The sequence below is a fragment of the Paramormyrops kingsleyae genome, chromosome 3 (assembly GCF_048594095.1).
Source record: "Paramormyrops kingsleyae isolate MSU_618 chromosome 3, PKINGS_0.4, whole genome shotgun sequence".
Taxonomy (NCBI): Eukaryota; Metazoa; Chordata; class Actinopteri; order Osteoglossiformes; family Mormyridae; genus Paramormyrops; species Paramormyrops kingsleyae.
The window spans coordinates 11,673,295-11,690,302 of record NC_132799.1 but is presented as its reverse complement, the minus strand read 5'-3'; the positions used below and the strand labels follow the sequence as shown (position 1 = coordinate 11,690,302).

At 38.3% G+C, this 17,008-nt stretch overlaps 1 protein-coding gene across 3 annotated transcripts in view; it reads right to left on the bottom strand.

Moving 5' to 3' along the window:
• Positions 1–10,272, bottom strand: part of adgra1b (adhesion G protein-coupled receptor A1b) — a 116,261-nt gene extending 105,989 nt beyond the window's left edge. For all 3 annotated transcript variants that reach the window (XM_023841754.2, XM_023841769.2, XM_023841759.2), the window contains exon 1: positions 9,562–10,272. In XM_023841754.2, the coding sequence (XP_023697522.1) occupies positions 9,562–9,779 (218 nt within the window). In that variant the 5' untranslated portion in view covers positions 9,780–10,272. The remainder of the gene's footprint in view (positions 1–9,561) is intronic.
• Between the last annotated feature and the right edge of the window lie 6,736 nt (positions 10,273–17,008).

Genomic DNA, 17,008 nt, shown 5'->3' with positions numbered 1-17,008 from the left:
GCAGCGGTGGAGACAGAGGCAATGATGGACTGGTGTTAAAACCATATGTATTCCCCAAAGGCTGTGGAATACAATAAACTGTCTTTTTCGTTACCATTTTATGAACATGTATGTTTCACTATACATGCATCTTTCCTAAGAGCTTATCCAGTACAGGTTCGAGGTGAGTCTAGACACAGGAAGCATAAGGCACCTTAGACAGGATGCCAGTCAGTCACATATATCACACATCCAAAGGGCTAAGCACCAATTCACCAAACCACAAGCTTATCTACTGTGATAGGACGTCTGCACAAACACAAGCAGCACATGCAAATTCCGGAGTGAGAATTAAATCTAAAAGTGTTGTTGATGTTACAATAAAATAAAATAAATTGCGACAAAGCAATATTCCCCAATAATATGTCACTGGCTCAACAGTACTGTTGCTTAAAACAACAAACATCCTATTAATGGATCATCAAAGTCTGAATCTGAGCCACATCTGTCAAATGTCTCTTTGGCTGGGAAGGTATCTGTACATCATTCAAGCCCTGTCATGCTCAGCCCATCAACAACAACAGCGGGATCAGTTCGGATGTGGCACAGTTTGGATGTGATGGGTCTAATTTGAATCCAGGCTTAGGGCTATAACCATCCCACTAAATATTTCTTTACATGATACAGACACACAGGAGTGAAAAAATGCATACACATATACTTTTAAATGTATGTATTTCAGACACTTTTATCAAAAGTGATGTACAATTGAAAAAGCAGTTAGTCTGTCCCTAGAGGGGGTTTGGGGCCTTGCTCAAGGGCCTAACAGTGACATCACTCGGCTATCCTCAGGCTTTCTGATCATGAGCACCGAGTCGTAACCCTGAGAGCCAGGCACCATCCCAAACAAATGTTTTCCACATAATCCCACTTATGGTCTGTTTTTGTAGTCCCCAACAACTCAATTGCATGAGTTTCCCACTAATGTCATCATTCAAAAACATACGTGAAACAAACTTGAAAAGTATAAAAAAGTAAGAAACCTTCTTTATATACACCAAGGTGCTATGACAGAAAATATGTGAACATGAAAAAAGTTAAGGTAGTTCAATTGAAATGTGCGTGCATGTGTGTGTGTCAGGGAAAAGAAAGCCGTAATGAAGTCAGACCCAGTGGACTTAACACTTGGGAGCAAATACTTTCCATGGCTGAAACAAAGATTTGTGTTAGACAGGTCTACACAGGAGACCTGATTTGTTCACTTTTCACTGTCATTTGTCATTATGAAAGTAATAAGCAGCCAGTTCTTGCATAATGCACATCTTTATGCACAACATATTCCAGTAGTGTTGAAAAATGCAGAAAGATTAAACCATAAATATACAAAACTACACCATATGTTTATATACGTATCTTTATATAAAATGAGGTGTATACACAAACGTGTTATTCAGCTATATACTGTCTATAAAAGAAAACCATTAAAGTATATTTAAGGATCAATTATAATTATACAAGGATGAATGAAACGAAGAGCCAAACAAGAAAAAAAATCAGTAGAAGAGTTGAAAAAGTATATTATTTCATTAGTGTAAACTGTTTGGCTGAGCATGTTTGGCTAATACTCTACTGAGAGCTACTATCGCATGTAGAAATCAGTTGCATGTAACAATCTGTAGTGGATAAAACATATCTGTTATGAAAGGCATAACCTTCATTTAAAACAGCTGTTGCTATGCTACCATCACCACAAAAGGGTGACTTTAGTAACAACAACATTTCCTGAATTAGAAAACACACAAACAAAAATACTTAACCAATGTTTTCCTTTTAAATATTTTACAGTGTGTTCTGGAGAGTAGTTTTACATGGCGCAGATGACTGTATAAACATGTTTTTGTGCCCCACTACTATATTAATCATCCTGCTCGAACAGAAATTGATTGTATTTTTGCTACATTACCGGAATATTACATGTGCTGCATTAGCGTGGTTCATCTGGTCTAGATGCCCAGCCCCCACAAGCCCCCAAAGTTTCTCTTGGTGGACTAATTCTCCCTGAGCACAAGTGACCTCTGAAAGAAAGGCAGCCTCTGTTTGTACAAACTCAGCCGTGCCCGTGCTGTTTATGTAACAGAAAGCAGTTGCTTCACAACCCGGGCGTGTTTTTTCAGCCCACTTCATGCTTCTGCGCAACCTCCAGGAAGTCTGAAGCCAAACATAATTGTACATTATGTAAACAACGCATAACTAAATTCTAGACTGTCCTTCCAACTTTCTATTTACAATATCAATTATGTTCTCCAAGGATAAGCGGCTCCCAGTAAAAACGAACAAATTAAATACCGTCTCGTGGGGGACCAGCGAATGTTCCATATTACTGCATTGTGTTCTTCTGATTAGTCCAAAGTGGGAGGGGTGAGATTAAAGAAGTAGATGTATATACATTTATGGGCAAATATACACAGAAGCTTCAAAAAACAGTGTAATAAACCTATTATATGAAGGAAAACTTTGGGGGAACAGGATGAAAACTTAAATCAGAACTACAACTAGATTTCTTAGTTAGCATCAGCTACTGGTATACAGTACTGTTATGATTACTGTTTTTCTCTCTCCCCCTCTCAATGGACTGAAGACAAATGACATAAGCTCAAGATGTCAGACAACATCAACAACTCTGTCCTCATTCTTCTCTTTCTTTCATTTTGCTCTCAGCACAGCTGGGTTTCCTCTGAGGTCCACATTCAGAAAAGCAATTTTTATCACCGCTTTCAACATTATTATTATAAAATAGCAGGAACAGAAATAACTCCAACAGCCATATGCAAAGACACCAGTGTCTGAGACCAAATAGGGTAAAGATTACAATTATAACTATTGCAAACATCCAAAAAGTTTCTAGCCACTTTCCCTTCACATGTCCAAACTCTGTTATTCTATAATATCAGGTTGCTAGGCTCAGCTAACCAAAATAACATATTTCATATCGACTAACATTGACCTTGGACACAAAACAGAGGGAACGCTGGAGTTCAGGTTGGTATTAGAAGGGCTTCAATTAGGCCTCAGCAATGAGTGTGGGCAGCTGTGCATATCCCACTACCTGACTGGACAAGGCATGAGTGCAAGTTAGCCATGGAGAAGCACTTGGCTTCTCCGGCATGGTGCGCTTTACAAATGTTAACGAGTTCTTCAGTTAAGTTATTTTATAAACAGCATTCATACACAAAGAAGTTGAAGCCAACATGGTATGTACTGTATTGCTCTCTATAGTATGTTTATATAGACAAGACACACAAGCTGGAAAGACACATCTAGGCTACTCATGCAATGAGTCTCAAATCTGACCGGGAATAACAGGGTAAGAGTAAGATATATATTCCAAATATATACAAAAGCTGATAAAAAATCATAAAGCACATATGTGTCATTTATGTGAAAATGATCATGATCAATTAAAAAATATACAAGTCTAACTGCTGATATCCTTTGGCACCCAGGAGTTTTAGTAGCACACAAAATGAAGTCTGCCATTCACATTAATACCCGTAAGGAGAAAAAAACATGTGACGGGTTTTTATTATCCTGTATTATAATGGTTTAGAAAAAGAAAACACGAACGCTTCTGGTACGACACCAGACTTATGACAGCTTAAATAACCCCTGTATTTGTTCAGGAGGGGAGGCAGGAACGACAGACCGGAAAAGGATCCTTGGTTCTCATCGTGTTTGTCTTTCTTAATATTTTTAGATGGCAGATGTTGGAACATATTCGGATGCATTCTTGGGTTTTGTAAGGCAAGAATGATATACAACTGATCATACATTAATTGGTGGTTTCATTGTAGGATTCTGGAAACATTTCAGAGACAATAAAAATACTTCAAAATATGAAAACAAAAAGAAATTAATACAGGCTGTTATCTATTCTGTTATTGACTGGAATTCTGTCTTGTTTACTTATTATTCAGTTTCCTAATAGAGCTGCTAAAGACTTTTAAAAAATGTTGTTTCATTAGCTTATATGCATTCAGTCCATAGATGTGTTCTTGTTAGTTCTGAATGTAATAAATCAAAATACTGTAGCTAAATTCTACAAGTGACACATTTCTTTTAAAAGACACCAAGAGGTAATAATATGTTTACATCTATTACTGCAATGGATTAATACATCTACATTACCAGGTTGGAGTAAATAATTAATCAATACAATGGTCTGACAGATCCAGTCAATATTTGATTCTGTTGATAGTCATTAACAAGCGATTAAACTGAAAGATCAGATGACTTTTGAAATAATCTTTTCCTTTTTAAAATCTTAAAGTCCAACATTTTCTTGTATATTAGTAAAAAAACTGACAGACATGGTGGGCAAATGATACATGTTCTGTGTTTAAACAAGGCTGACCATGATTTTCAGGGATCACTTACAAGATTTCAGGGTTAATTCTAAGATGCACATAAGATTAATAAGTATTGTTTTATGAACAAACACATTTTGATTGCCGCTTACTCTTTACTGAACATGCTAATAAATTACAAATTTAGTTGATTTGTTTTTGTTTATTTCAGACGAAAAAGGCACCAGTGTTCGTGACCTAAGAGTCCATTTCTCACAGTAAGCCGTCCCTCTCCTCCACGCAGGCCCTTCAGTGTGATAATGCACTGTGAAGAGCCACCAGTCACATCAATATGGCTCTGAAAGATGCATGTGCTGCTGCAGCACTGGAAAAGCAAGCAGTGAAAGACACTGGAGACAGTGTCACTGACAAGAAAGGCAGAGCAATAACATTTTTTATTATTATTAATATTTCACATAATGCAAAAGCAGCATTTAAGCTGTTATGATTTATACCGACTAGAGCGTAAAGTTCCTTGGAATGAAAAATCTAGTATTTCCTGAAGTATCATTAGAAAATGTGTGATAACATTTAGACTAGTGCTATTTTTATGAGCTACAAGAGTTTCTTTTATAAAATTTGAAAGAGCATCCATCCATCATTTGGCCACTCATCCTGGTCAGGATCATCCTGGGGCCAGGAGTTTATCCCATGCAGCACAGGGAACAAGGCTGGGGCAAGGATGGCACTCCATCACAGGGTACATGTACAATTATATCCTACGGACAATACAGAGTTTCCCTAACTGCATGCTTTTAGACTGCAGGAAGAAAGCTTATTGCCTGGGGGAAACCTGCAGAACCCAGGGAGAACGTGCAGACAGACTGGCCTACCCCCACGTCTTTGGAAACCAGAGTACCAGCAGGAAACCCTGGGCGGCGGGCTGAGAACATGCAAGCTCCACACTCACACATACTTAGACCTGGAGGTGTAAGGTGACAGTGCAGCCACCATGAGAAAACATAAATCTGAGATTAAATACAGCTTTCCATCTATCTTCCATAACTGTTAGTACAATATAACAAAAACAAGGTCGGAGGTACCCTGGACAGGATGCCACTGTCTGGTAAGCTTTTAATAAAAAAAATACACTAGTTTTATGATGACATTATGCTGTAGTTCAAAGTCCAAACTATGAAAGATGGCAGTCCCACTTTTTTATTTCATGATGCATTCAATGTTTTATTGGCATCTTTTTAAAATCTGCTTTATTAATTTTAGGACCATATTAATATTCATTGCACCTCATGCTATATGCTTTACACTAAAATATATAAGTAATTTGCTAATTATTTTAACACCCTGAGAAGCACTGCACTAGAACACCGCCATTAGTATTCACATTCCATTATGTGAAGAGCATGGTTCCTGCTGCAAGAAATATATTTAAGCTGAACGTTCCTTTTCTGCTAAGTCGTTTAAACTGCACTGACAGAAGGCCAGCTCATTCTTGGACACAATGCCATGGGGTCCCTCCAACCACACTAAATTACATTCGCCCCTCAACACCGACCACCACAGGTGTCAGGGACAATCATCACTGCTGCTGCTCATTGCAAAAAAGAGAGCATACTGTACTAAAACACCAAAAACGCATCCCAGGACAGCACCAGGGCAAACTGAAGCAAACAAAATCTATGGGAAGGTCATTGTCTAGCGGGCTGCTGATGTATCGAAAAAGCAAAATAAATCAGTTTTGACAAAGGCTGCCTTGATATCTACTAGAGAAGTAACAAAATATGCCTGGTACTTTTTGACAGAAAAGTCTATATTCTGTAACTAAAACCTATACCCTTATTCTCAAAAAATCACTTGTTTTTCACCTTCACATATCTGATTTTATCTCTATTAAAAACACGCTACACTAGATTTGAATCGAAATCTGGTTCCAACTAAAATACCATAAAGAGAAGTCACACAATATATAGCTGAATATATTAAAGAAAACACACACACGCACACACACACACAAAAATACACACAGGCACACACATACACATACATAGTCCAAGGGGAAATGTTAAGCAAATCCTCTTGAAACACACTTTGTATAATTACACACTAATACGCTTTCTTCTAATCAGTTTATTTTCATTGCATATGAAAACAAAAGTGAGAAGAGGAAAGACACTTCAGGCTGCTAAAGGTCACATTTCCTAATGCAGGAAAGACTCGTTGCCAAATAAGACTTCCAGCAACAAAGCAAAATTCAGAACTTTTGAATGGCCGGGGAAAGAGATTGTGGACACAGTTACTGCTGGAGTCTGAAACAAAACAATGTATTCTTAAGCAAGATCTGAGTTGTATAAATTTAAATATGACAAACATTTTAATAGCAAGGCATGTCTCTCTATGGGCATTCTTTTTGGTAAAGCTCATGTTTCCTTCACAGTTCTGAAGGCTGAAGTAGGAAGATGAAAGAATTCAATTCATTTCATAACACACCCACAAAAGATGCACAAAATCTTAAAGTGCTGCCCCCGTAAAAGAAACGCAATATTCGACATAGAAGTCACAGAACCTACTTATTAAATGCATCAATCATAACCTGGATTGGAAGTTTAACTTCACTAAAAAGGCAGGAATATTACTATGCCTCAGTAGTGCTCATTTAAATTCCATATTTGAATACAATGTTATCTTGATGCTTTGTTATCCCATTCACTACTGTATGTATCACCACTTATCTAAATGTGTATCGGCTATGTAGCATTCTGTAACATTGAAATCCAGTCAATCATGCCCTTTGAAGGAAGCATAGACTGCATATTTCCAATGTCCTGGCATTCAAGAAGTCCACTTCATAGTTTTATTTCATTGAAAAGTAACCATATAATTTTTGTAAATGAATAATTTCTTGACAGCCCCGAAGGTGATGAACAGAAATTTTGAGAACCTAACATAAATTTACGCTCAATTTAACCACTTCATCACACAGAGTAAAAGGAGTGGCCAACCCAAAATTTGCATCTTACCAGAAGACACAAAACAGGAAAATTCTATTACTTATGAATATGTCATAATTACAATCATTAGTCATGATTCTGCAATACCTTGAAACTCTTACCACACATATTTGACACAGATTTCTGTATACCTGTTACTATAATGCATTTAAATCAGCTTAACACTGAATAGTTTGCAGAAAACCTCAAAGTTCTTTATTATTCCATATTATTCCATATTATACATATCTGATTGAACTATGAACAGTGGTTAAACTATTATGCAACTGAGGATCAGGATGTGGCTTTATAGGCTGCAGTTTAAGTGTAGTTGCTACAATATCATAGATGATAAAGACACTGCAAACCCCCTCTATATATCAAAATATTCAGGATATATTTTGTCAGCATCACTTCACAAATTTCACAAATAAGCATATAGAAATATTACCCTTATTGTTACTGCAATTAATTTAAAAAATCATGCACAAACATGTGTTTTACCTTAGATATATTTTATCGTTATAAAATTTATCGTTATGGTGGAAAAGAAGGGATTAATGATTAAGTAAATGCATTACATAACGTATATGCATTGCATATGAAAAAGAGTAATTTTGAAAAGGAACACCACCCCCCCCCCCCCCCCCCGCTACCCAGAATACTGAATATTTTGTTAATAGAGCAGTTTATGTACCATGTCCAAGTGCACAATTGCATGACTGTGTAAATATTTCACATTTGTAAAAATATATGGCTACATATCATGCAGGTTCAAATTTGGCTATGTGGGTCCATGTTCATCTAGATTTACGCTAATTTATACCTGTTAGTATATTGTCACGTCCCTACCCGCTTCACCTGTTCGACCCTCCTGTTTCCCCTGGGGCGTGGCCTCAAACAAGCCCCTCCCAAAACTTGTGAACCTTATCTCTCATTCCAGCCTCCATGTTTATTGCTCCCAGCTATGTGTTGTTAGCTTATTAGTGATAGTATTTAAGTTCCTTGTAGCTGTGTAGTCCTTAGTTCTGTCATTGTTTTGCTGTTCTCGGTTCTGCTTGTGTCTAAACTGCTCAATAAACACCTCCAACTACGGGGTTTCCCAGAATCGGCCTGCATTCTGGGTCATGTTGCTCCCCGCTGTCGTGTGAGTATATACCTGTTTCCAAGGCAGCCATGGTGCATGCTTACAACCTGTAGCCCTAACTACAGGGGCAGCTGTTAAAACTGAATATATGATATAAGCCGGTGGTTCGCGACCCAATTTTTTACTATGCCAGCTCAGTCACTACCGTATATCAAATATAAGGTTAAATTAACACTATGATCAAGCACGCAGTGAACTCTGCCATGGCAATCAATGCCTATCATACAAATCTGATTTGATGTGCCAGTGAATTTTAAATTAAGCATCCCTGGATTGGTTGAGTGTTCACTAGTTTTGCACTTAGCATCTACAGAACCAAAACCTGTTTATATAGGCTAATTCTAGGATTGTGGCTGGGAAATCTGATCGTGGATCAGCACATGAGCTTGCTGGTTCTAAAATGCTTACATTTCCAAACCTGCCTCACAACCCTTTCAGAACTTGCTGTGACCCAAATTTGGGTTGTGACCCATGGGATGAGAATCACTCATATAAGGTATGCATGAGCTTCTTGAAATAATGTGGCAGGTATACACTATTTTAAGATGATATCAACACATATTGTAGAAATTGCATGTCATCCCTAATGTGCATATTTAAATAAAATGCAGTGAATCACAAATAACACCAGTGCAATGCCAGACCACACTAAACCCTGTCATATTAATGAATACCCTGTCATACTAATGAATACATCACAACATTGTTATTAAGTCTTAAGAAGCATGTTTTTCCACATCAATATGCATTACAAATTTTGTCAGATTCTAGGAACAGATTTTACTTTACTGCTACCCGAAGGGACACAATTAAGGACGAAAATGTAATAAGTTAATATAGTTCATAACCTGAAAAGAACACACAGCCAAAACATAATATATTGATACGTAAAGTATATACTAAAAGCACTTTTTCACTTCTTTAGTCCTGGAAATACTTCTAACTCTGCAGCGACTTTACAATTAGGAAAGTGAAAATTCTGCATAAATTCAGCATGCTTTAATAATGTTTTTATTTTGCGATCAGCAGCTCCAGAAATGCCACCTGTCACTTTGCGTACTGAGCCCGGATACGGCGCATTACTCACAGCGATACGGTCCGGTTTGGAAGGAAGCTCGGCTGCAGGGTCTCCAGCAGCTCCACGCCGTTGCACGCCACCTTGACACGGACGTGCTGCCAAGTCAGCTCTTTAGATCTCTCCGACGTGCAGCGACAACTGTCAATGATGAGGTCCGGACAGCTCCTGTTCGCTAAAAGCATCCTCCACAAGCCGGCCACGCACAGCAAAACTGGCAGCCTCATCATGAAACGACTTTTGCCTAAGTGATGCCTTCCCAACACGAAAAACAGGAAAATACCATCTCACATGAATGTTACGTAGGTTAACAAAGGTACTCTCCTCAGGTGAAGTAAGATGTGGACAGGGACCTCCCAGCCAGTTAACTCTGTCGTCGGACTTTTATCTTATCGTACTTTTAGTAGCACCATGTACTTAATATTAAACGACAAAAATAAATATGTATATCAACGCAAGGTATCAAACGCGTACACTCTCCAAAGCATTCTGTCGCTATCTCTATGCTTTAAATAGTTTTCAAACGGCAAAACACTTTTGTTCTCCAGTGTCTCTAAATATACTAATTCAAAGAGTCCTCTCAGTCGTTTTTGTTTCTTCGCACTTCTCAGAGGAGAGAAGTGTATTTTCTCTGTTATCTGTAACCAAGAGCTGACTATGTACAGATAGGAATGCAACAGGTTACGCGTGACACGGCGCGTGTACCAAAGCGCACTCAAGTTCAAGCAGTGGCAGGTCGAGCAGATGCGGCTTTCTCCGCCACGCCCCTCCAAGCGCGCTGCTCATTTTGATTGGTTTAAATCTACCCACGTGTCTTGTGAATTGGTTGTCGTAAAATTGGGCTGATGAGCCAAATCGGACGTACGTGGTATTTTTAAACATCTGTCTATTGGTGTGTAAATTGTAAGGGGAAGTTATATGTGTAATTCACTATCCTTAGTATAGTTTATACTATAAGCAATTATTTGACGTTTGCCACGGTCAATTCACGCCGAAATAAATTCAGTTGATTTTTAGAATTAGTTTAGAATGCTACTGTTACTCATAGACTCCAGGCAAAGTCACATTTTTTTTCCAGGTTTGCATTATGTAACACTGAAAACGATATGAAAATGTCTGGATAATGTGCACAAGGTACGGAATAGTGTACGGGCAATTCCAGCGTTATATGGATTTGACATTTTCAAGAATCAATAATAAACAAAATGCCTCAGAGCATGGACGAGCTTAATATCAATAAGTCTATTTGCATGTCTTTTATGTAACCTCTTGGGATGAATATAGACAAATCCTCAGAAGTCATGCATTATTTTACATGTTAGGAATACACAGCATTTTAACAACGTTGATGTGTGACATGAAATGAACCTTTGTATGGAATTACGCAAAAAAGAAAAAATGTAAATTTGGGCGAAATGGGACAACAAATGGTCTTTTAGATAAATTTATAGAATGATTTAGACTAGCTATTGATGGGTATTGATTGTTAATTGCATTACAAACTAATTAAAGCATATTAATAAGCATGATATTGATAAAAACTCATTTACCTCTGACACAGAATCAGAATATTGCTTTTTATATAAAGTGCTGTAAGAGTCATGGCAGCAATACTGTATTTGGTGTGAAGTGTTCCTTTTTGGTAGAAACCATTGTCAAATGTGGAAATGAATTTGATGTTGATTTCACTACTGAGGCTGGCCTTCTGTTGAGCTATTATGCTGCTTGATCAAGGCTTAAACAAATATTATTATTGGCAATTTTCTGAAACAAGTGTCTTTAACTTGTAGTGATCTCATGGTTAGCCTAAAAAGTTATAAAGTGGCAAATAATTTTCTTGACATTCCCGGCCTAATCACCAGCATACGGAATGTTTCCGCGCAAGGTGCCAGCATTTTTTCTTTTTTTCCCCTGCTTTTTTGTGTCACCCTGGATTTATAAATGTACTCCTGCCATTAGCCTCTAATTTATTTTATATTCATAAACATTTTAAAGATTACAGAGCATATAACTCTTTAAATGAATAACTCCTGAAACGTACCTTTTTTATGTCATTTTCTGCACATTTTATTAGCATCATTATATTGGAGCAACACAGTGACTCATTGGGGAAAACTGTTGCCTCAAATTCCAGGTTTGAAAGTGGATTAAAATGCATGCAATTAAAGATCTAAAGCAGTCAGAGAATAAAACATACCATATACACGAGGCTGCTCAGGTTGAGGTTTTCCAAAATGAGGTGTTAACGCTCTTGTTTTATATAATGTACTTTACCTGGGGTGGGAACTAAGGGGGGGTTATGCCGTTATAGCAAAGCCAGCCGTCTGCAGACTTTGCCTTATTGAACTTAGACCAGATGAGCCTAATTGGATAGATACTATCAGGGGGAAATACGGCCAGCTGGGAGAAAAAAGAGAGATACTGTAATATGACTCAAAGCATTTGTAAGGCAATCAAATATGAGCACTTGGACACATATATGTATGTACAGGTGTACTGTACATATGTATGATATTTTCTGTGCATGTTTAAGACAAAGACAGGCCATGTGGTTGTAACAGCAGCTTCAGCCGCACAAGTAATGGCAGCAGGCAGCTCTGGAAAAAGGCCCAGGCTCCCTTTTCACCGTGCTTCCCATGTTGAATTCCATTCTTATTAACTGCTCCGTCTCAGAAGGGAGCTGGAGCACAAAAGAGAATTTAACGCTGCTTCTCGACCTGCCAAATATGCAGTGTTTATCATTCGTAACTGTTACAGGCAAACATGGCAAACACAGGACCATATGGCCAAACACATCTTTTCATTTTTCTTTAAGAAGAGCTAAACAAACATACCCAGACCCCATGTTTTCATACATGTAATCTTTTTTTTTTTGGGGGTTTACACAGATGTACAGTACTTAACATTTATTTTAAAAAAAAGGGGGTTATCGTTCTGGGAACCAGCTCCTTAGTCACTTAAGAAATAAGCTTGGTTAGTTGACTTCATCATCAGAAACGATAAATCTTCAATTAGGCCAGAGACAGGGATGTTTTTGGATTCTGGCTGTGGAGGCTGACTTGGCTACTTACATCACCCTAATGGAAAACAGAGCTCTCGCAGACTCCATATTTAGTCATTTTTTTAGTGGCAAAGAACCAGATTTTCACATTTAGACATAGTGAGATGCAATAAAACATGTTTAACATGGTTTAATTTTAGTAGCAACTCCTGCAACTGCCATTTACACAGATAACTGCCCTACATAACACCCTTTTTTTACATACCACTTCTAGAATATGCATTTGAAATAAACACACATGTATGTTTAAAATAAACTGGTTTGTTGTATTTATGCACAAACAAATGCATTGTGAAAAGCAGTTATTTGTCTAAAAATTTTTGTGTATGATGCATGTATGATACAAACTCTTCTGTAAGTCTCTCCAGTCACTTGCATGTCAGCCCCATGCTCATATACTGTAATGTGCATAACAGCACAATTCTTTCATAATACAGATTAATATACCATAGCTGCAGGGAGACCATTATTTCTGAAAAATATTTATATGTGTGCACTCAGAAGGGCAGAGAGCAACAGTTCCTTTGAGCTTTTCCCTTTTTTAAAGCCGATAAATAAATTACCACTGAGGTCTGCACCCTGAGGTCTGCACCCTCATTATGATGTATCAGCAGTAACTAGTGTCTCAATACTTCTTTCTCCCACTGATTCCTTTCCCATTTGCATCCCTATATACAGTCTGTAAAATACAGAAAACTTTTTATTGCATAAAAATTGCATAATTAAAGACTGTTATTCCCACAGTTTAAACAGATTTTTCCTTTATTTACTTATGCTATATTCTACATCTCAAAGAATGGGCTGTCAGTACAGGCTTACAGTGCTAGACTATACAGTATAAAACATATTCCAATAAATAATATTTAAAGCTCTACAGACTACAGTTTCATCTCTAAGCCAGCAATATGGACTTTAAAGACAAAATAGAAACATGGAATCTTTGACCAACTGTGTGTCTCATTGAGTCCAAACCTGATTTCTGTGGTGTGAAATGGTTTAATTTGAAGTAAAAAAGAAGCTGTTCATTGCCATGCCATCTCCTTAATCCATGCTGGTTAGTGCCAAAGGGAGGTAAATGGGTACTGCTTTTAAAGTCTATGGTTTTACTTGGCCTGAAATTGAACCCGCAGCTTTCTGGTGTCAGGGTGGACCCTTTAACCACAAGGCCACTGAACTACAGCTTATTGGAACATAATGTCTTAGGAAGGGTTTGCATTAGATACAAAATAGCCATCATAGCCAAAAAATAAATAAATAACTGTATGGTAAAGGCCCTATTTTGGAAAAATTTTGTTACTGACTTTGGAACCCTTTGCTGGTCAGGTTGGTTCTTGTTTTCTAATTTGTGCTGAGCTGATTTCTGAACTAAAATGCATGACCGTTTTTAAAATATCTTTTTTTGTGTGCAGAGCATCATCCAGAGGCTGACCATAGTGGTTTCAGGTGGGTCTGGCATGAAGTAACACCAGGAGCTCTGCTACATAAATACCACGTTTCAGAATAACTGGAGAGGCTTGAGCTGAGAGTGTCACTGATAAGGCCGAACACTGGAGAGGAGGGAATGAGGCGGCAAGTGCCAAGAGGAGCCTGAGTGTTTCTGTTTAACACGTCCATAGGAGGAGAGCTGGGTGCCAGGACTGACACTGGAGAGGGGAAGCATGACAGACAGAGGATACAAGGTTCCACGGGGGCCACTGGAATCACTGGAAGATAGTTGTATTAGTGGAATTAACACTTATTCAAGCAGGTACAAATTTGTCATGTTATACTTTGTCACACACAGGAACACAGTCATTGTATTGATGATTGTATCATCCCCAGAAATATTATTGCAATGAAAACCTAATAGTCCTTTCTGGTAATGGTCCATACAGTTACTGATGTTAGAAGAGTAATTGCTCAGTAAGGAATCATTTAGACCTGTAATGCTGCGATGTTCACATTAAGTAGGATTGCAGTTTGGCCCTTAACAGTCATCTTGTGATCCACACTCTGTTAGGGCCCTATATTGAAACACAGAAGCTTGTTTGCCATCAGTCAGCATCTGGAAATCCACTGATTGACATTTCAAACTCTGACCATGTTATATACTGTTAAGGCCATGTCATTATTAGAATTTTAAACCAGCTAAACATAAGAAGTAATTATTAACCAACACATACTTCTTATAGAGTTTAAAAGATACCCATAATGGAGACCCATCAGTGCAAATCTTTCATATGATATATGTATTTATATGTTTCTTCAAAAAAGATTAACCCACCATTCAATTTATCATTATACATCTAGACCAGGGGTGCCCAACTCCAGTCCTGGAGGGCTAGAGCCGCCCTGCACATTTTTGGGTTTCCCCTCATTTAACACACCTGATTCAACTCCTTGTGCTAATTACCACACAGCTCTTGAGCTGAATCATTTATGGTGGAACAGGGAAAGAACTAAGCTACACAGGGCTCCGGCCCCCCAGGACTGGAGTTGGGCACCCCTGCTCTAGGTCATAATGACTTATGCTGAAAAACTGCTTTTCCATATTATTCATTCTATTCATATATCTTGGGGAATATTTATGTTTCATTGCATTATTTAGGATTTATGGGAAATTATATTAGCTGTATCATTATTGCTATTATAACAGCATTCTTTCCTTACTAACCTGACATGTAAGATTTGTGCAGATTCTTGTGTTTTTCAGTTTCAACCTGCAAAAATTAATCTCATTTTTAGCTTGACAATCGTTATTAAGTTCAGCATTGTAATCATTCACAATTGAGGCCATTCATGTCTCATGGACTGAATCCAGATTGCAAGAGAATTTCCAATTGAAGGGAGTACTGGTGCCCAAGGGAAGGTTTGTTTTCCATGGCAGAAGAGCGTTTTCCTGCTGTCCTATATCTGTCCTATGAGTTGTCATTTGAGCCCCCTCCCAGCCAGTCTGTGGCCTCCTAACCCCAGCTTCTCACTCGCTCCTGCTGTTGAGAAGGGCTGGGAAAGGGCAGGGCCCAGAGAAAGGCCCCCCATGACTGGTTTCAGCCATGGATACACGCACCGCATTCTCTCAGACTGTGACCGCCAGGACATGAACAATGATGCATTACTGTATGCTCTTTTTTCATCAAGCATATTTTTATAGTATCTCACTGCTGGGATTCCAGGCCACAAATAAAGCCTCATACATAAATGTCACTTAGCTAATCTGATATTTACAACAAGGTAAATAAGTAGAGAACATGAACATTTAGAATGTTCATTCTTTTCGCTTCCTATTTCTGAGAAATACATCTGGAATTATTTTGGATTTTACACATAGAGTCAAACAAGTTTATGACCTAAAGTTCAAATAAAATTGTGCAGTTGCTTTTCTCACATACAGCTAACTTGCCGACACATAACCTTTGTACAGAGCGCATTGTGTACTTTTTTTGTTTCCAGATTGGGGCATATACTTTGGGTTCTATGCATGGTTGTTTTTACTAGCCCTCTTTTCTGTAATTACAGGACATTGCTGTGCAATGCTGTTTTTTCCCATTAAACAATTTTTTTTTTATTTGATAATGTTTTATGATGATAGAAACTTCAGAAATATTTTGCATCTGATGTACTTTTTCCTGCTGTACAAAGTGAACAACAAATGTGGGACACGCTGGAGGGGGCTTGAAGTAGCGTGCGAGGGCTGGAAGGAGCCTCGCACCGCGCCACTTTCTTCCTTAACGAGGTCCTTGCGGCCCTCAACAACCTGGAAGAGTTCAGCTCGTACAGATGCAAAAACGCCAGGCTTAGTACAGAAGTCTGGGCAAAAAAAAAACCAACAGGTTCTTTTCACACAATCCTCCCTCGGCTTCTCCGGCATAATGAGAAAGTGAACGCTTTGACGGCGTTCTAATACTTTATCTGCCCCTCTTGCTCCCAACATGTCTGCATGTGGAGCTTCTGTTTCCAGTTAACACACTCCAAATGCATTTGCACATTTCTCTTTAATGCCTGGAGTGACTGGACTCCTTAACCATAAATCAGCTTCTAGGCAAGCCTCCCAAGGTCTAACTCTGCTCCACTCAGTGTCATTCAGGCAGAATGTGTGTTTTCTGTTTCAACCGATTTCCTGGCTTTATTGAGTCATGATTATAACCCTGCAGTTACTGACAGAGGCTGTCAATTGCCTGTCAGGGCTGTGTGGACTCCAGCTGAATCAACACCAGCGGCACAGAGCAGTGAACCACACAATTCCTCCCAGTAACTCCAGTCAAATTTATATGCCTCCTTCAGGCACAACTAATAAAGACATGATAATGATAGTGATAATAGAATAAAAATGTTACATTTGTCTTGTATATCATTTGTATATCAATGTCATAATCTTGACAACTGCGTTTTACTTCATAAGCTCTTTGGGGACCGCAGACA